Source organism: Loxodonta africana, chromosome 4 (genome assembly GCF_030014295.1).
Source record: "Loxodonta africana isolate mLoxAfr1 chromosome 4, mLoxAfr1.hap2, whole genome shotgun sequence".
Classification (NCBI taxonomy): Eukaryota; Metazoa; Chordata; class Mammalia; order Proboscidea; family Elephantidae; genus Loxodonta; species Loxodonta africana.
Genome location: NC_087345.1, coordinates 71,603,598 through 71,624,741, shown reverse-complemented (window position 1 = coordinate 71,624,741; position 21,144 = coordinate 71,603,598). Strand labels below are relative to the sequence as shown.

Below are 21,144 nucleotides of genomic sequence, written 5' to 3'. Positions count from 1 at the left end.
GAATGCAGAAGCTGTTCGGTGGCGGTGAGCCAAAGCAATTATTCAGGATTCAAGCTAAAAATGCTCCTTCTCCCATATCCTCTCTCTTTTCAGGGTCATGTAGGGATAAAAAGAACTGTAAGGTGGTCTTTTCCCAGCAGGAACTGCGGAAGCGGCTAACACCCCTGCAGTACCATGTCACTCAGGAGAAAGGGACTGAAAGGTAAGGTGAGCTGTAAGAAAAAGTTATTAAACAAGAGCTAGTCTTCTTCACTGCCCGCCCCCGTTTGGATCCTCTTCCTCGCCAATTAATTGAAAGACTTCTACATTTGCTGAAGTCTACAAATTAATATCTTTGAAAAGACTGAAAAATGGCATTGTTTAGGCCAAGACTAAGTTTTATTTATCCTTTCCCTCATTTAGTGAACACTCTATCTTATGTAAAGTTACAGGGCTTTTGTTGAGGGCCTGTTTTTAGTTTACTACAAAATGTGTGGAAGTAATAGCGATTTAGGTACATTTTTTGGGAAGACATCACAGTAAGCAAAACCATGAGGGACATGGCACTGTGCCAGGATGCTGAAATTTTGAAGGTGGCCTTTGTAAGGATAGACGTTTTGGCTGCAAAAAGAAGGTAGCATAATTTAGTTCTTTTCTGCCCCACTCCAATTTCTTTTTGAAGCACATGTGGAGAAAGTATTTATTGGCTCATTTGTGGTTGGAATGTCAAAAATTTTCAATAACTGCCCTCACATGGCTTTAGTCCTTGGAAGTTCGCCCTAAGTCCTGAAAAAAGAGTTTGTTCACTTCCAAGACTGTTTTTAGTGAATAAAGTCTCTCTCAGCTGATTCCAGCTCAAAGGTAACTTGCCAAGGTCCAACCATTTTGTTGTCTAATTTATACCATGGAGCTTGGCACAAGGCCGTAACTTACCTCTGATCCAAATTTATTAATGATGTAACTTCTTGTTTTCATTCATGAACTGGAAGAGCCCTTTGCCACACACGGGGTCCTTGTTAATACGCAACGCTCTGTCCCTGCCGTAGTATATACTGTTTACTGAATGTAGCAAACGTTATGCCTCTGACCGAGCCCGCCCTCACCACACAACGAGCTAGTGGTGGGCTTCAGTCTCAGCTCAGGAGGACCTCTACTTGTCCTGTTGTGTACATGACCAGCAAAATGATTTAATGCACACAAACAACCAGAGATTAGGTCATTCTTAAAAATTCTGTTTATAGAAAAATTGGACCTCATAAAGAGGGTGAAAGGATAATAAAAACAAGCTGCAGAGCACATAGACTTTTTGTTGGGCTAGCACAGCTGATTTGTATTAGCTGAATGACCTCCTAGCCTTTAAGATTGTTAACTTAGAAAAATATTCTCTTAAAGCTGCAATATTCCTTTTCAAACCAAAAAATAAGACTTCTTCCACTTGAAGCCTTGGACCCCTCTGCATTTTCTGGTATACCCTCTTGGATACTGTAGAGTAGCAGAAATCTTATGTAATGATGTTATTTCGGCAAATCTAAACTAAACCCCAAAAAACAATCTAAACTAGAGGCATTTTTTTTAAATAGGGAAATTTTTTTCCTAAGCATTACATAACTAGATGGCTTGATTTTTTTTTATTTAACCTGCACTGGCTTGCAGTAGTTATGTGCACATTTTATTATATAGATTTGAAATATATAAGTTATGTTCTGATTTCCATATGTTTGGTCTGTTCTCACTTTAGGACAAAAAGCCCTTGAAAGATTTATTAGAGAAATATAGTTTAAGCAAATATGTTCTATAAGAAATAGCACTAATGTCATTTAATTTTTTTAATGTCCTATTTATTGTTTATCAGTGCCTTCGAAGGAGAATACACACATCACAAAGATCCTGGAATATATAAATGTGTTGTTTGTGGAACACCATTGTTCAAGTAAGTGTGTTAGAAATCTGTGGGGTGTGGCTATGTTACAAGATGGCGACAAACTAGTTATTACTTGTTCACATTAGAATCTTCTCATTACTAAATTTTTTAATTTCTGTTTCCCCCCCACAAAATAAGAGTAATTCTTGGCTTTCATGGTAAATGATCAGTTTTATAGATTGGTTTTGCACCATTTGGATCTTTAAAGTACCCAGCATTACCTTGTTCATCTCAGTAGCCGTGGTGCTTAGCAGAGCTATGGAAGAGATTTTGGTGACCATAGAAATTGTTGGCATAGTTTATTTATTTATCTTTAAGTGAAGGACCTAAAATTATTTCCTGGGCCATAATGAAAGTTCTTCATGTTTAGTGTTGAGATTAATAATATCCATCAAATAGGTTATTATTACTTCTGCAATGAAGGGCAGTATCTTTAACAAAAGTAATGTGGGAATCATAACAGATACTTAGACATGTGAAAGAAAATTATTTAATATGAAGTTAACAGTTTTTGCATTCATCAAAAATGTTTATTTTAAAGATCCTAATAGTTCACTGCAAAATGGGCAGCAAAATAGTTATTTCAGATAATGTATTCTGGAGATTATGGATCTTACTCAAGAAAGGAAAACCTTTACCCAAAATTTATTTATCTTAGGTGAGAAAATTCTAGAAGCCCCAGACTTTCATGGGGATCTTGATTTTGGGGACTAAAAAGACAGAAACCTTAATTGAGACTAAATGTCATTTATATAAAATAGAATTACAGAGTTTCTTAGGGGAAATGAATAAACAAGAATCTGATAACTTGTAGCTTGTAAAACACATTTAATATCTCTCCATAAATGTTTCCCTTTTAAAACACTAGCATTTATAGATTTTCCAGAAATAACAGGAAGCAGTAGTTACCTTGAAAAGAATTTTAAAGAATTTAAAAACCTTTCTTAAATTGCACAAACCTTATTGCACATTAGTGTTAGTTGAGAATCTGTTCTGAATTCTTACGTATTTATTCTTCATGTTAAAAACCGACCCTTCAAATTGTCACCCATTTCCTCTTAGAAAACACACATCCTTATATTTCAACACCTTTAGCTTGTGTCATAATAGTTGATATAACACTTAAGATAGTTGCTGAGCCATGTTAAACTTGTTAATATCCCAAACGGTAAAAATTGGCCACATCCCCTTTGCTTTTTGTTTAAGATTCTCCATCTCTTTACCTATTATGTGATTCAGTCAAGTAGTGGATCTAAGAGAAACTTACTGTTTTAAATAAGAAACAGAGCCACTGTAAATGAAAGGTTTAACCCATGTGAGATTTTGAGTCACACATCCTAAAAGCAAGACCCTTATCCAAACATACGTACTGGCGGGAAGTCAGATTTCACATTTGATGTGATATTGCCTCTATTTCTTTTAGTATTCTTGCAAGGAAAGTTTTTATTTTCTGAGTTTCTAAGGAACATGATTTAATATTTTTATCCTGCTTTTTCTTTTTTAAATTGTTTTCTTTTCTTTACTTGGTTTCTTGTCTGTTTTGGGGGGGAAAAAATCCCTACCCTAGCTGTCTTCACGCTGAAGAACTTGCACCCTGGGAGTCCACAGAGATTTTCTAGGGGCACGAAGCATGGATAGTTTTGAGGGAATCAGTTTTCTTATCCCTAATGTCTGTAAATACATTCTGAAACTGAGATGTCTGGGAAAGAGTCTGTGGTCTGCTGATGCTTCTTTCCCAATTCCTTTTTCATAATTGCTCTTCTCCTACTTTACAAAAGATGTCATACCTTTCACCCATTGCAAATCTTACTATGATTTATTGCCTTGGGGTAAAATCTTCAGGACATCAAACAAAATGATAGTTTGGAGAGGCATTGCTTCTGAAGCAGACACCCATAAAAGTAAGTCAAAAAAGCATTGGCAAAAAAATATTGAAATAGTATTTCATCTTGGCAAGGCTCTTGGCAGGGATCTTGTCTGTTTATCTACCTCTCCATCTACTATCTGTCTGTCTTTTCTACGTATCTAGGTGAGAAGAATGCCATGAGAACATGTACCAATATGCTTATTTGAATTAAAAATTCCTTTTCTTGGCATCAAATAAATCTGAATTGATTGATTTGACAGTGAGAACTGGCTTTGCAAATTAGGTTTTATGATGACTTCATTCATTAAATGATCTAAATATGTAGCTCCAAGGTTTTGACAAAAATATATTTTAAGCATGTATTAATATGCAGAACACCAGAATATTCATCTTGTGCAATTATTTAAATTTTTGATTAGAAATTTTAGCTGTTAATTTAAAATATATGAGAGAGTATGTTATCAGTCAACACCCAATCAGTATACAGAAACCACACAATAATTTGAACAAGAAAATTTAATGTAAGAATTATAACTATAATGGGATTTTGGTAATGAGGCATTGACTAGCAAGAAGTAAAGGGAAATTCTCAAGAATATAGGAATTTTTTTTTTTTTTTTAATATGTAAGGAGCAATCACTACCCCTAGGGCTGAGCTAGCCCAAGAAAGAATCCCTCCTCTCTCTTCCCCCAGGTCTGAGATAATAGACCTTGTTGGAAAAAGCACAGCTGTAGCTCACTAAATGATAAAGAAGTCACTGTGGTGCCGAAATGATGGAACTTGTTGGAAATCTGACCTCTGAAACTTTGTAGAAATATGCCTGGAGTACTGGGGAGAACTGTTCACAGATAGATGTCTCACTGGAGGCACTCTACTACTACTACAAACCCACCCGAGGGGAGTCCCGGAGGAAGCTCCTGGCCATCAGGTGCTGCTGATCTCTGTGCATTACAGGATCCTGGCATTGGAGAAGCTGCTGCTCCAGGGCTACAGGAGCCTGGCACTGTAAGAGAAGCTCCTTGAACTGCAGGAGCTGGACACTGGAGAAACTACCCATTCTTCAGGAGCTGGGCACTGAAGATGCTGTCTGTACTGCAGGAGCTGAGCAGTGGAGAAGCTGTTCGTGCTGCAGGAGCTGGACACTGGAGATGCTACCTGCACTCCAGGAGCTCAACACTGGAGAAGTTGCCCATATTGCAGGAGCTGGGTACTGAAGTAGCTCTCTGTACTGCAGAAGCTGGATGTTGGAGAAGCAGTGTACTCGACAGATGCTGAATGCTGGAGAAACTGTGCTGCAAGGAGCCAGGCACTGGAGAAGCTGCATATACTGCAGGACCCTAGCACTGGAGAAGCTACCCACGCTGCAGAAGCCTGGAAATAATGAAGCTACATATGCTGCAGGAACCTGTTGAGCAGCCATAGTGGAACCAGGCAGGAAAAAGCTTTTCCCTCTACAATCTCCATCCTCTACTGACAAAATTTAAAATCATGCCAGCTGACAAAGAAAAAAATATTTAAAGGGCTTAGCTCCATTTTAGCAGAACAGGCAAGGAAGGTAGGTTTGGAGGTGAGAGGTGACAAACTGGTAACTGGCACAGAATCAATTTTTTTTTTTTTTCAGGATTTTGAAGAAAGTTTGAAATCTACTCACTGGTCTGGTGAACTGATGTTATCATTATCGGAGGAAACCTGGAGAGTTGGTTTCATGCTTTGAGCACAAAGTGTGGGAAACAGTTGAGTGTGTGTGTGTGAAAGTGTGTAGAGTTTTAATGTGCTAGAGAGATGGGGGTGAAGGATAAAAATTAGACAGAATAGATGAAATAGAGGAATAGTATGAGAAATAAGAGTGGGAGGGAAACAGGTAACAGGAAAAAAAAACAAATGAAGTATCAAATTTGAAAATGCCTAATCATTAGCAATATGAAAATATTTTTCCAACTACCGTTTTTATTATCTTATTCACATCCTGTGTGTGTGTTGCACTTAGGTGTACAATCCTCTTCATTTACTCAGCTGACACATATATAGCATATACTTCCTTACAAAAGAAAAAAGCCATTCAATTATTCTCATTTCATTTTCAAACTTATACTCTACCTGGAGATCTCTCATGCTAGAGATGCATGATAGAATTTTACAAAACCAATGCCGCCTTCATCACGAATACCTTTTTCACAAACGTAAATGGCAACTGTACACGTGGACCTCTCTGGATGGAACACACAGGAATCAAAGTGACTACATCTGTGGAACAAGATGATGGAGAAGCTTAGTATTATCAGTCAGAACAAGGCTGGGGGCCGACTGTGCAATAGACCATCAGTTGCTCATATGCAAGTTCAAGTTGAAGCTGAAAATTAAAACAAAACTATGAGAGCAAAAGTATGACGTTGAGTGTATCCCACCTGAATTTTGAGACTATCTCAAGAAGAGATTTGATGCATTGAACACTAATGAGCAAAGACCAGAGGAGTTGTGGAATGACATCAAGAACATCATACATGAAGAAAGCAAAAAATCATTAAAAAGACAGAAAAGAAGAAAAAGGCCAAAATGGATGTCAGGAGAGACTCTGAAAAACTTGGTCTTGAATGTAGAGTAGCTGAAGCAAAAGGAAGAAATGATGAAGTAAAAGAACTGAACAGAAGATTTCAAAGGACAGCTTGAGAAGGAAAAGTTACAATGAAATGCACAAAAACCTGGAGTTAGAAAACCAAAAGGGAGGAATGCACTCAGCGTTTCTCAGCCTAAAAGAATTGAAAAAATTTAAGCCTCGAGTTGCAATTTTGAAGGATTCTATGGACAAAATATTGAATGACACAGGAAGCTTCAAAAGATGATGGAAGGAATACAGAGTCACTGTACCAAAAAGAATTGGTCGATGTTTAACCATTTCAGGAGGTAGCATGTGATCAAGAACCACTAGTATTGAGGGAAGAAGTCGAGGCTGCACTGAAAGCATTGGCAAAAAACAAGGCTCCAGGAATTGACGGAATACCAATGGAGATGTTTCAACAAAGAGATGCAACTCTAGAAATGCTCACTCATCCATTCTAAGAAATTTGGAAGAGAGCTACCTGGCAAACCAACGGGAAACGATCCATATTTGTGCCCGTTCTAAAAAAAGGTGATTCAACAAAATATGGAAGTTATCAAACAATATCATTAATATCACACGCAAGTAAAATTTTGCTGAAGATAATTTAAAACAGTTGTAGCAGTGCATCGACAGGGAACTGCCAGAAATTCAATCCAATTCAGAAGAGGATGTAGAATCAGAGATGTCATTGCTGATGTCAGATGAATCTTGGCTAAAAGCAGAGAATACCAAAAAAATGTTTACCTGTGTTTTATTGACTATGCAAAGACATTGGACTGTGTGGATCATAACAAATTATGGATAACATTGTGAAAAATGGGAATTCCAGAACACTTAATTGTGCTAATGTGGAACCTGTTCATAGACCAAGAGGGCAGTCATTTGAATAGAACAAGGGGATACTGTGTGGTTTAAAATCAGGAAAGGTGTGCGTCAGGGTTGTATCCTTTCACCATACTTATTTAATATGTATGCTGAGCAAATAGTCTGAGAAGCTGGGCTATATGAAGAAGAATGAGGCATCAGGATTGGAGGAAGACTCATTAACGACCTGTGATAATGTGGATGACACAGCCTTGCTTGCTGAAAGCGAAGAGGACTTGAAACACTTACTGATAAAGATCAAAGAGTACAGCCTTCAGTAAGGATTACACCTCAACATAAAGAAAACAAAAGTCCTCACAACTGGACCAATGAGCAACATCATGATAAACAGAGAAGAGATTGAAGTTGTGAAGGATTTCATTTCACTGGACCCACAGTCAACACCCATGGACGTGATAGTCAAGAAATCAAATGATGTATTGCATTGGGCAAATTTGCTGCAAAAGATCTCCTCAAAGTGTTAAAAAGCAAAGATATCACTTTGAGGTCTAAGGTGTGCCTGATGCAAGCCATGGTATTTTCAGTTGCTTCATATTCATAGGAAAGCTGAACATTTAACAAGGAAGACTGAAGAAGAATTGATGCCTTTTGATTTTGGTATTGGCAAAGGGTATTGAATATACCATGGATTGCCAGAAGAACAAACAAATCTGTCTTGGAAGGCGTACAGCCAGAATATTCACTCCTTAGACGTGAGGATGGCGAGACTTGGTCTCGTGTACTTTGGACATATTATTAGGAAGGACCAGTCCTGGAAAAGGACATCACGCTTAGTAAAGTAGAGGGTCAGTGAAAAAGAAGGCCCTCAACAGGATGGATTGACACAGCAGATGCAACAGTGGGCTCAAACATAGCAAGGATTGTGAGGGTGGTGTAGGACCAGGCAGTGTTTCATTCTGTTCTACATAACGTCACTAAGAGTCGGAACCGACCTGACGGCAGCTAACAACAACACTCTGCCCTAAATACATTCCCTTTCTGAACAATACACTGCTTTCTTACTGCTTACCAAGTACAAGAACCTTATTCACAGGCTTCTTGTAAACCGAATGTGTAATTTATTCCATGGTTCATTTTTTCTTCACGTCCACGAATTTTACCAAGTTAGCTTATTTCTAATATAGTACTACCGACTTCCAGTTAGTAAATTAACTGACAGAGGCAAGAATGTTCTCTCCTCAGGTTATTTGAACTGCTAAAATTTCATAAAATGAATTTATTGTTCATCAGATAAACTAGAGAAGGCATTGGTAAAATAGTTCCCAGAGTATTTTTGACCACTTATATTTTGTTTTTGCCTAATACTTTGCCAGGTGTTGTGGAACAAATAAAATAAATTTATGAAATCATTTTTCCTCAAGGTACATACGGTTTTGTTGGAACAGTAATAAAAATCAAAATAAGCAATTAGAAAATATGGCAAAACAATGTAAGTACATATTGAATGTTCTTGTTTGAAATGCTTTCATGTGTACTAGGAACAAATGAATGCCTCACAGTAGGGAATGGTTTCATGGAGAAGAGACCGTAATTTACCAGGCAGAGAGATATATTCAAAATTTTTTTAGATGGAGGATGCCATATGAGAAGAGGAGTTAGAGATAAAATCAAAGATGTGGTGAAACCCGTGTGAAATTGTTCACTGCAGATTAGTAAATAAAAACACAAGTAAGCCTGTGCGTGCCTTGCTTACTGGCTAATCTGCCCCTGGATGGAATAGTGAATTTTTCAAGGAAATAGGTAGGAGTCTGTTTCAGTAGGAGTAGGGAGGTAGGTTATATTTGAAGTAATGGAAAATATGGCTGGAGGGTTAAAGGGGACCAATTAAGTAAGTCCTTGGATACCAGAAAAGACATTTAAATTCCTACTTGAAATCCTTTAAGCCCTGGATTTTTTTTCTTCCAGAAAGTGCTATCTGATCCTTTCAAGGTGAGCTTTGGTATCCCTCATCTCTGCTCTCCTAGCACCTTGGATGTACTTCCATCATTGTACTTACTACTTTGTTTTGTGATTATCTGTTTATACATCTGTCTGCCCACTAGCAAGTGAACTCCACAATGGCAAGGCAATGTATTAGTCATATTTATATCTCTAACCCCTGGCATGTAATAATAACTAAATAATTGTTGATTGGGTGTATATCTGAACTTTGTCTGATAGATGTGGGGAAATTTTGAATAAGGTAGTAACATGATGACAAGTACGCCATATCAGTGTACAAGGTAAATTGCTGGGGCTGAAAAGAGAAGGAAATAGGATATAAGAGCCTCAATACCAACTTTTTTCTTTGTTGGCTGGTAAACCTCAACATTATCCATGTTTAGTCAGTTCCTGATGATTTTGTTTGAGACTTTCAATAACTACATAGGCTATTTTATATTTTGTGTACATTTACTCATCAGTCCTTGCACTGATTTAACAGCTCATTTTATATATATAGCCCCACTAATGGTTATGATAATGTGATAAAACAATAAGTGACACTTATATAGCACTTAATTGTGTTCTAGGCTTGGGTCTTAGTGCTTTATATATATTAACTTACTCAGTCTTCATAACAGCACATTTTATAGATGTGAAAACTGAGACAAGGTAAGTAATTTGTGAAGACCACACAGCAGTACACAAATAGATTCAGAATAGTAATAACCAAACATTTATAAAAGAAGAAATTTAAGGAATTATAGTAAAATTAAAACTCTTAAAATCACTTATACTATCTATATGTTTCTCTGATTAGCTTTTAAATATTTAAATATGTTTTAATATTTTGCTCCAGCATCAGTGAAACAAATGGAACACAGACACCGCCCCCCCCCCCCGCCACACAAATTCCTCGAAAAATCTATGTTTGTCACACTACTTATGTTGAAAGTTGAAGACCATTCCAGTCTAGGAAGGGCTGGGAACCAAAGTAAATAGATCCATGTGGCAGGGCATCAAGAAGAACTCAAGTTTCAAGCTAGTTGTTATCCTCAGGGAAGTCCCATGGAATCCTGACAGGAAGATGGAGCCAATGTTAGGAAGCTATCAGCCTTCAACATCTGGGAGGTGGGGCAGCAGCTGGATTTATGGGTGGGATTCTAGTTATTGAAACTGGAAGATTATTTTATTTTCACATATTGATTCCCCATTACATTTTCTCAAGTAGCTATCTTCCAAATTTTCATAACTTAAAAAAAATTATCTTCCTACAACATTAAGGCCAACTGACTTGAGCTACCCTAAATGTCTTTCCCTCTACTTTGAAATCTCTGTGTCTTTGTCTCTATCAAACAATCACAGCAGGCACTGGCTAAAAACAACTGGTAGAAACATTGGAATAGCAGCTTAGATGCGTTACCTCAGGTTCATCTGTAAAATGGGGAAAATAAAGCCAAAGAGTTATAAGAACTAAATATGGAAAAATGCCTAGCATATGGCAAATACTCAAAAAATATTAAATGCAAGGGGCTTGACCAAGTTTTGGGAGCATATCATACTGTCGCAAAAACCCAAGGAACTCCTTATGACATGAGAAAGTGTAGCCTTTATTATAGAGAATCTATTGGTAACAGTAGACATTAGTGTGATGACTCACTTCTCCAGCTGTGTTGCTACATTTAAACAAAAGTCTACTACAAAACTGTTCACACATGCGGCATTTCACATGAGCCTCCTGTGCAATTTTATTCTAGGCTACTAGAAAATTTAAGCAATTTTGCAGCTTTAAGAATGTAAGCCCTTTCACTGAAGAAATTCCAGTCAAATGCCGCACACAATTTACTTAGCTCTGCTACTCCACGTATCCCTATTCCATTTACTACTAACAGAGACTTTCAACGTAAACTCCCCCCAGCTCGTGACACAACTTTGTATGTATGTGTGTGTGTAGGGGGGTAAATGTGTGTAGGGGAGTGGATAGAGTTTTTCATTTTTTCTCTCTACTCAAATCCCATCTCATCAGCCCTTTTCAATGCTGTCCATATAACGTTTACTTATAAGCCATTTTGTTCAGTATGGGATTCTACCAGGGTGAGTATCATGAACTTAGCTTTAAGTCTTCTTTTTAAGGAACACTAGCTGGAAATTGCTCATAATTCCACCAAGTGTTTGTTAACCTTTAACAAAATGCATTAAACTTGAATTTTAAAAGATTTAAATTGCCCTTCACCTCATTCTAAATCCTTTAACAAAGTAAGCCTTCAGGTACAATGAAATTGCTCTGAAATGAACTAGATTTTAGGGTAGGGCTTAAACTTTTGTTACATTTGAATAAGTCATATATCATTTTGAAGAGAATATAAAATTGACTTCCCTCATCCCATTGACCCTTCCTGGCTTGTCCCCACATTAAATGATTTATAGGAAAAGTATTTGTAACAGAGGGAGTACTTTTCTATCTTTATCTGAAAGCTCAAGGTAAGACCACAGCTGGATTGAAAGAAAAGTACTTTCTGGAGCTCTGGCAAAGATAGGGAGCAAAAGGCACTGGTAATATCTGATTCATTAAACAATGAGGGGGGAAAGAAAAGGAAAGAACAACTCCGTTTTGAGAAACCAGAGAACTATAGCAAAGCATAATTCAAAATTTAACAATACACAAAGATAATTATAACTATTTTTTTCAGTTAAAAGTTATACAGAGAGAAGAAAATTGAAGCAATACCTAGACATGAGATTCCTAGATAATTGAAAGTGTGTGTATGTGTATGAGTGTGTTTGTATATGTGTGGTTTGGGGGGAGAAAAATAAGGAAAGACCAATCTTGCCTTGTATTGTCTAAATCACAATCTCAGTTCTTTAGTTCATTTTGTAAACGGAGACAGAAATAGAATATTAGATTTTCTTAGTGAATTAGAATGGATAGTTAGAATAAACTAAGAAACATAATAGGTAAAAGTTTTAACTATAATCCATGTACATTTGTCTTGTCTGAGTAAACATGAATCAGAAAATTAATGAATATTTATTATTGCAGTTCACATACTTTGAAATTATTTAAAGGCATTTTATAAAAATTAATGTACAAGTTTTACCAAATACTCTTGAGATAATCCACAAAGCTGCTCTTCATGTGAATTAACAATTCTTATTCTTTTTTTTTGGAGGAAACCCCGGTGGCATAGTGGTTAAGAGCTATGGCTGCTAGCCAAAAGGTCGGCAGTTTGAATCCACCAGCCTCTCCTTGGAGACCCTATGGGGCAGTTCTACTCTGTCCTGTAGGGTTGTTATGGGTCGGAATTGACTAGACAGCAACGGGTTTGGTTTGGATTTTGGGTATTCTTTTTTTTTTGAAAAATGGTCACAGGTTCAATGGGAATTGAATACATTTTCATTCTGATACATATCTTCAATGTGTCTTATACATGGATAGGCAACCTATCACACAACATTATCAAAGAAATGTGCAGAAGCCATTGGAAGTGCTAAGTAGAAACACAGTATAAAATTCCAGCGCTGACTTGCTGCATAGCTATAAGTTACTTAAACATTCTGTTTCGTTTTTCTCATCTGTAAAATTGTGAGAATAACATCAACTCTTTCCAACTCATAGCACTACTTTATCAAATTAAATACATAAGCATGCTATAAAAGATACATGGCCAGCTCTGACTTTTATAGGAAAAAAAAAAAAAAGGCCAAAGCACGCCTATGCTGTTATAAAGCATTTGAAGCATAGAAAATAATGCAAGCTTATCAGCTTCTTTAACAAATGTAAAACACCTCTAAACCCAAGACCTGACAAAGACGTTGCAACAAGAGAAAAACTATAGACTAATCTTGTTTATGAAAATAGATGTAAGGATCTTAAATACAATATTAGTAAAAGGAATATAGCAATATATTGATAAGTAACACACTATGACAAGGTAAGGTTTATTGCAGGAATGTAAGGATAGTTCAATACTGGGACATAATGGGAAATATTTGATCATTTAAATTTATATCAAGAAGAAATTTTATAAAAATATAAAATGTTTTCCTTATTTAAAAAACAAAAAACCTCTTAATGAAATAGGAATAAATCAAACCCGTTGCTGTTGAGTTGACTCGGACTCATAGCGACCCTGTAGGACAGAGTAGAACTGTTTCATTGTGTTTCCAAGAAGTGGCTGGTGGATTCGAACTGCTGACCTTTTGATTAGCAGCCAAGTATTTAACCACTGCACCACCAAAAAACAAAACAAACAAACTCAGTGCCGTTGAGTCAATTTCGACTCATAGTGACCCTATAGGACAGCGTGGAACTGCCCTGTAGAGTTTCCAAGGAGTGCCTGGTGGATTTGAACTGCTGACCCTTTGATTAGCAGCCGTAGCACTTAACCATTATGCCACCAGGGTTTCCATACTGCACCACCAGGACTCCTGAAATAGGAATAGAAGGATATTAAATAACATGTTTCATCAAATATAAGAATCCATTGATTGAAGGATTTATTATTACTGCATATAACATTAAGAAAGAAAAAAACTGCCAAACAAATTGTGAAGTGCTATTGATTTTAAGACACATCCATGTTTCAGAGATGCTAACATGATGGCACAACAGTTAAGTGCTCGGCTGCTAACCAAAAGGTCAGCGGTTTGAACCCACCAGCCACTCTGCAGGAGAAAGACGTGATAGTCTGCTTCCACAAAGACTTACAGCCTTGGAAACTGGGGGGCAGTTCTGCTTTGTCCTATAGGGTCACTGTGAGTTACAGTCGACTCCTCAGCAATGGGTTTTAACATGTTATACAAGTACTCAATGGAATCAATTAAATATTGTAAATGGTATTGGGACAACCAGTTGAACATTTGTGAAAACTAGATCCCATCCCCAACACCTTACCCCCACTATCTTGCAGTCCAATAAAGTCCAGATTAAATAAATATTTAAAATATTAACAATAATACCATATAAGTCCTAGGTGAAAATATGAATGTATTTTAAGTACAACATGGGGGTGAGGTAGGCCTTTCTAAATATGATTCCTAAAGCAGAAATCAGAAGAAAAATAAAATATTAGATCGTTGTTGTTAGGTGCTGTTGAGTCAATTTTGACTCATAGGGACCCTATAGGACAGAGTAGAACTGCCCCAAAGAGTTTCCAAGGAGTGGCTGGTGGATTTGAACTGTTGACCTTTTGGTTAGTGCTGAGCTACCAACCACTAAGCAACCAAGGCTCCATATTAGATTGTACTACGTAAATATTTTACATTTCTATAGACCAAAAAACACTGTAAACAAACTTAGAGACAAACAAACAAACTGGGAGAAATATATGCAACCCATGTGACAGACAAAAGATTAATATCCAAATAACTGAGAAATAAAAATGGACAGAAGTTATAAACAGGTACTTCTCCAAATAAGAAATACAAATAATCCATAAGCACAGAAAAAATATCCCACTCCATCAGTGTAAAAAAAAAAATGAAGAAGAACCCAAACCAAACCAAACCCACTGCCATCGAGTCGATTCCGACTCATAGCAACACTATAGGACAGAGTAGAACTGCCCCATAGAGTTTCCAAGGATCACCTGGCGGATTTGAACTGCTGACCTGTTGGTTAGCAGCCATAGCACTTAACCACTACACCACCAGGGTTTTCACAAAGAAGAAGGAGTAATTTTTCACCTACCAAAGATTTCAAATATCATAGAGCCCAGTGATGGTCAGGGTATGGGAAAAGTAGCACTTTCTAATACTGCTGGGTTGAGTATGAATTGATAGTACCTTTCTGGACAACAGTTTAGTAAGATATGTCAAAAACCTTAGGATCTATGTGCCATTGGTTAGCAATTACACTTCTGGGAATTTATGCTAAAATCATGTTTGTACATAAAAATACAGCTACATGAATGTTCTTCATTGCTCTTTTTCTGATAGCAAAAAAATAATTGAAATGTCCAAAATAGGGGTCTAGCTAAATGAACTTGTTGTTGTTGTTAGGTGCTGTTGAGTCGGTTCTGACTCAAAGCGACCCTATGCACAACAGAACGAAACACTGCCCGGTCCTTGTTGCAGCCACTGTGTCAGTCCACCTTGTTGAGGGTCTTCCTCTTTTCCGCTGACCCTGTAGTCTGCCAAGCATGATGTCCTTCTCCAGGGACTGATCCCTCCTGACGTGTCCAAAGTATGTAAGACGCAGTCTTGCCATCCTTGCCTCTAAGGAGCATTCTGGCTGCACTTGCTCCAAGACAGACTTGTTCGTTCTTTTGGCAGTCCATGGTATATTCAATATTCTTTGCCAACACCAAATAATACTGCAAAAGAATAATGATCTGGAAAGATATTTATAATAAATTTAAAAGTTTATAGAACAGTATTAACGTATGAGCCCATGTTTGTAAAATATGCATATCTATAAATATAGGCATAGAAGACAGAAAGTGTAACAGTGGCTAGGTGGTGACAGACCTCTTCATCTCAGTTCATGATGGGGAGGAAGGAGAATTACCATCAGTATCAGCCCAAAGGTGATTCCTACAAGGTTGAAGTCAGACATACCTCCTTTCTCCAACCATCATACCGATTCTGACACCAGCCATCCCTCCCGTGGCACTCTCTACTTCTCTGCTGGGTTCGATAATTCTTTGCAGTGGCCACACAGAACTCATTGGCCCTTCTCACAGTTAAGGGGCTTAGTACAGTTCAGGATCAGGAAGCATGTAGGCAAAGTCTCTCCTTCAGTGCAGGACAGCTCTGTCAGCTCCTCTCAGACATGCTGGACTCGTTCAGCTCCTTGAGGCCAAGCTCCTCTTGGCCCCCTGAGGACAGGCTTCTCTCGGCCCCCTCAGGATAGGCTTCCTCTCTTGGCTTTTGGCCCTCAGCCTGGCCTCTGTCCTGCTTGGCCAAGTGTTGCAAAGCTCTTTTAGCTCTGCTAAGTGCTAAGAGGCACCCCACTCCACCAGTATGCTTCCTGCTCAATGGTGCTCAGTTCTCTCACTCTGTGGGTCAGTGAGCCTAGCTTCACCAACGAGTGCCCGGAGGCACCCCACTCCACCAGCAAGCCTTCTGACTGATAGCACTCAGCGCCGTCACTCCATGGGTTGGCACACCCACTGTAGCTGCCTTGCTCAGTGGGCCAGGAAGCCCACCTCAGCCTTCTCACTTCAGTCTCCTGGTTCTGCTGCTGCCATTTCTCTGCAGCCCTTGCCACTGCTTCACATTGTCTAGTGCCTTCTCCAGTGTTATAGCTCTGTCTCCTAGGTGTAGGAGATTCTCAGCACAGGGACCCTGGATCCAAAGGACATGCTTTACTCCCAGCTTTCCATATTGATTGTGGTCAAGTCCCCTCTTTCTGCTTCTGGTATTAGCTACCTGTAAACCTTGTAGGATGGCAAAGCTGACCAATCCCCTCATTAGGGTCCTATACACTTTATTTGCATAGTCTCACCCCTGCAGGGGTTCCATGTACCTTATTTACATTAGCAAGATGTCCAATCCCCTTGGTGGGCCAGAAGCACCTTATTTGCATAGTCCCACCCAGTCATTGTAGGGGGCATAGGACTATGCATGGCTAAAAGAGCCATATTAAATAATCCATTGCACTACAGAAGCTTATGCACCAAATGTTAACAGTAGTTATGGCTGAATGGTGGAATAGTAGATACTTTTTTTTTGGCTTATTTGTACCTTTTAATTTTTCTACAATGAACATATTTTTTGGGGGTAATGAGAAAAGCATTTAATATTAGTAGTACCTTTACTCAGTGTGGAAACCCTGGTGGTGTAGTGGTTAAGTGCTACGGCTGCTAACCAAAGGGTCGGTAGTTCGAATCCACCAGGCGCTCCTTGGAAACTCTATGGGGCAGTTCTGCTCTGTGCTATGTATGGTCGCTATGAGTCGGAATCGACTCAGTGGCACTCGGTTTGGTTTTTTTTGTTTGTTAGTTTTACCCAATGTATTAAAAACACTGAAAATTTTATTTAAAAAACTTTAAAAAATCTCTTTACTCCAAAATTTATCTTTTCCTAGTGATTAATTTCAAAGAATGAAATGGAATGGAATTTCAAATTTATTTTTGAGGGCCAAAATCCGTCCTATCCATTCTGATAATCTATGTACATCCCAAGTAGATATTTTACTTACTACCTTCTCTTCTAACTTGTTCCTTCTTTCTTTTACTTGCAAATGACTGGTAATTTTGATGATGAAGCAAGGAATACAGCCACTGGGAGCTCAGACTTTGCTCAGACCTACTTATGTGCTTTCTCTTGACCTCCATTTCAAACACCATTTCAAATTATTCCCCTCTTCATGACTCATGACTATTTTCTGTCTTCCAACAGTCCTTACATGGTGGTATTCCCAGAAACCTGGAGGTAGTTGATGTAGGAGGGGCACCCAAGATCAGAAGATGTGTATTTATTTCCAAACAGAGACTTATTTCAATAACTTATCATCAGTGTATGGTTTAGGGATATTTTAAAACAACCATTGATGAGGGCTTACCAAGAGACATCGTGCTAAACACTTAAAAGAAACTTATGTCCTTTATTCTTCATAACTTCAGTAGAAAATCAGAGTTCGCAAAGGGTATATAATTTACTCAAGGTAACACTGGCAGTTAGAGATGGAGCTAGGACACAAATTTAGGTCTGTCTGGCCATTGAGTCAATTCTGACTCATAAGGCATAAAAAGCCCATTGCCATCAAGCCGATTCCAATTCATAGGGACCCTATATGACAGAGTAGAACTGCCCCATAGCGTTCCTTAGGCTATAATCTTTACAGAAGCGAACTGTCACATTTTTCTCCTCCTGAGCTGCTGCTGGGTTCAAACTGCCGACCTTTTGGTTAGCGGACGAGCTCTTTAGCACTGCGCCACCAGGGCTCCTTGCCCAAAGAGGCGCCCCCATGTATTATGCTATAAGGCCTCCCTGTACTCTGGTAATTATTCTTTTTGCTGACTAATTCGCCATCTGGTAGCTATCACACTCTAGTGTTAATTGGTGCTAATTTTCTGATGTTGGCCAAGTGACTAGGATTTTAAAGTGGAGAAAGCTATGATCAAGGTGTAATACATGCGAGGTTAAAGTCACAACTTTTCCCACTTAAACCGTGTGTGACTTTGAATAAATCACTTAATCCCTATGAGGCTTAATTTCCTCATTTGTAAATGAGGATAATGCCCTTGTCATAAGAACTTTGGAAAGGAGTAAGTAAATAATGTTGCAATGTTTTGTAAGTGGGAAAAAAGTATTCTAAATGTGAGGTGTTGATATTAAAACACTGTAAGGATTGGCCTAATATAGCAGCTTTCAGAACTAAAGTCCATCAGAGGAAGGGGAGGCATGCTGCTTATTCGGAACAGAGACCAGAAGGTCAGTTAGGTAAATAATGCTTTAAAATTCTGGGAAGTTTTGTCTGTTTGCCGAGTGGTTCATATTCTGGTGGTTATTTTTAGATTGGTATTGATGATAACTGGTTGTAATTTGCTGCAGGGGGTGGAGCGGGGAAGAAAGTGATTTTGGTTGTCTAGCATAAGGGGAAATCTAGACAAACCCAAGAGACAATAGATAATTAATAATCCCATTTTTTTGGGGGGGGGGTGGGGAATGTCTCACAAAAAGGTCACTGGGTGGTGCAAATGCTTTATGCTCAACTTCTAAAATTGCCAAACCCAGTGACTTGGTTGTTATCCTCCCGAGTATCTGCAGCATTTGACAGCCTCGCTTATCCCTTCCATGATAGCAATACTTCGGCCTTTGTACTTGTCTATTTGAGTATTTCCCAATGTTTGTTTATAAGGAACATTAGTCTCCCAATATGTTCCTCAATTAAGAAAAGATTCTGTGGTCGAAAATTTTTGGAAATGGCACAGTTTATATTCTACTCTTGGTGCTCTAAATTACACATTAGTGTGTTGTGGGTTCTTTGAGCTTTATGGTAAAGCAACCATTTTGACTTATTTTAATTCAGTGTTTCCTGAGAAGCAAGCCTGTGTTTTACTAGTCTGTGGAATTCTTCCCCCCATACCGCCCCCATGGAACACATATTAACACATCATTGAACTAGTATTCTGTAGAATTAGTATTCTGTAGAATTAGTATTCTGATGAAACAAATATTGACTAGAATACACTTCAGGGAATATTGTTGCACCTGAAGTTTCAGGTTAAAATCTTGAATCTGTAAAGTTTCAAACGTTGAATTCGTCATCTTTCTTCCCAAACCAGGTTTGAAACATCAAATTAAACTTTAGTAACGCCTTTTTTTTTTGTTACCAATCTTACATTAAGAGAGTTGGTAAATCTTTTGAGCTCTCAGTGCTTGTTGCTTGTAGCATTTGTTGTCTCCCTTATATGACTACTGACAACACCATAATGCAGATCTTCCTTAAGCCACATCTAGGCTCCTGGTTACCAAGCCTAAGAATCATTTGGGGGATTTGAAAAAACAAAACAAAAATACATTCTGAGCTCTACTGCAATCTTACTGAATCAGAATTTTGTGAGAAGAGCCTTGGAACTTCTGGCTCTAGCAGGCAGCTAGATTTGCAAGATGTTAAAATGTACTTTGAAGGCTCCCTGACTTTTCTCCCCACCCCTCCTCCCCCAGCCAAGCATTTCCAATTTTCTCTGTCATCCCTTCACATGATATGGTTTGAGTCTCCTCACCATCAGTTGCTCTTCTTCCATTCTGTCTATAAACCTTTTAAAGTGACGGCCTCATACGAACCACAAAGTGCTCTAGATATAGGCTGGCCAACTTGTGAGACATTAAAACCAAAAAAACCTGTTGCCATCCAGTCTTTTCCTACTCATGGTGACCCCCTGTGTTACAGAGTAGAGCTGCCTCTTAGGGTTTTCTTGCCTCTATTCTTCAGAAGCAGATTGCTAGGGCTTTCTTCGTGGTGCCACTGGGTGGTAAAATATTTGAAACTGGAATTATCCCAGAAGGTACGCTCATCATAATGGTAACGCTAACCTCTTACAACTGGAGGAGATAGCAGACTTGAGGGAAATTATTTATTTATTTATTTATTTTTCGACAAACTAAAGAAGGAGGTAAAGAGGGATGTATTTAAGGGGTTAGAAATGAGGGAAGGAGATTTAAAACACAAATAGAAGAATAAGCTTTAGAAAAGAAGATTAATTTTTCTCTTTTTGGTGGATAGTTAAAAATATTTTTAGATTAATAATTGTTCATCTACCTGATAAGTTTTTTATATTCAGTTTTTTTGATTAACTAGATTCTTTGCTAAGTGCCAAGTGTATTTGCCATAGGGTGGTTCAATACTTGGCAACTATTATTAGTGTTGCTATATTTACGCAGTTTGAACATTTTACTGCTTCATGCCACACCATTAAGTAGACAAGGGAAAGGAAAGTTGATTAAAGTCAAATTAGATAACTACATTTGTTTTGTCATTCCTGTATTTCATTTATTATCATGAATTAGCTGGGTGTAGTCCATGATTCCTTCTGTTATTTATATTTTATCTTTATTACCTGGCTTTATAGTTGGAATAAACCACACTTTTCTTAACTCATGTCTTGATTTGTTTGTCAGTGGTCATTCTAGTGGTAGTTTTTCTGCACTTAAGGAAAGTTGGTTTTGTGCCGCTGGAGATTTGCACATTCTACTTCCATGTACTTAAGTATACAGTGTTAATGGCAGTTGCATGACTCATGTTCTACACAAGCATAAATTAACTCCTGGATCTCTGTGGTGTGCCCTCTTTGAGATTTCTCTGGAAGACACCCCTAGAAGCCAGAATTTACTCAAACTGCAAAGGTCCATTCAACTTAAGAACCCAAGCAGTACTGACTGACCAAATTACACCTGTATCCCTCGTTATGATTGAGGCTCAGACTACCCCTTTTCTACTAATTGAGGTTCAAACTGTTGATCTCAAACTATAAAGGTCTTTATGGGATGAATTATGGCTACTTTAAACAAAACCTCTCCCTTAA

At 38.1% G+C, this 21,144-nt stretch overlaps 1 protein-coding gene across 4 annotated transcripts in view; it reads left to right on the top strand.

The window, feature by feature from the left end:
- The window catches only part of MSRB3 (methionine sulfoxide reductase B3), a 185,476-nt gene that overhangs the window by 76,390 nt on the left and 87,942 nt on the right, over positions 1 to 21,144 (top strand). For all 4 annotated transcript variants that reach the window (XM_023558490.2, XM_010598554.3, XM_010598549.3 and 1 more), the window contains 2 exons: positions 94 to 202; positions 1,832 to 1,909. In XM_023558490.2, the coding sequence (XP_023414258.1) occupies positions 94 to 202; positions 1,832 to 1,909 (187 nt within the window). The remainder of the gene's footprint in view (positions 1 to 93; positions 203 to 1,831; positions 1,910 to 21,144) is intronic.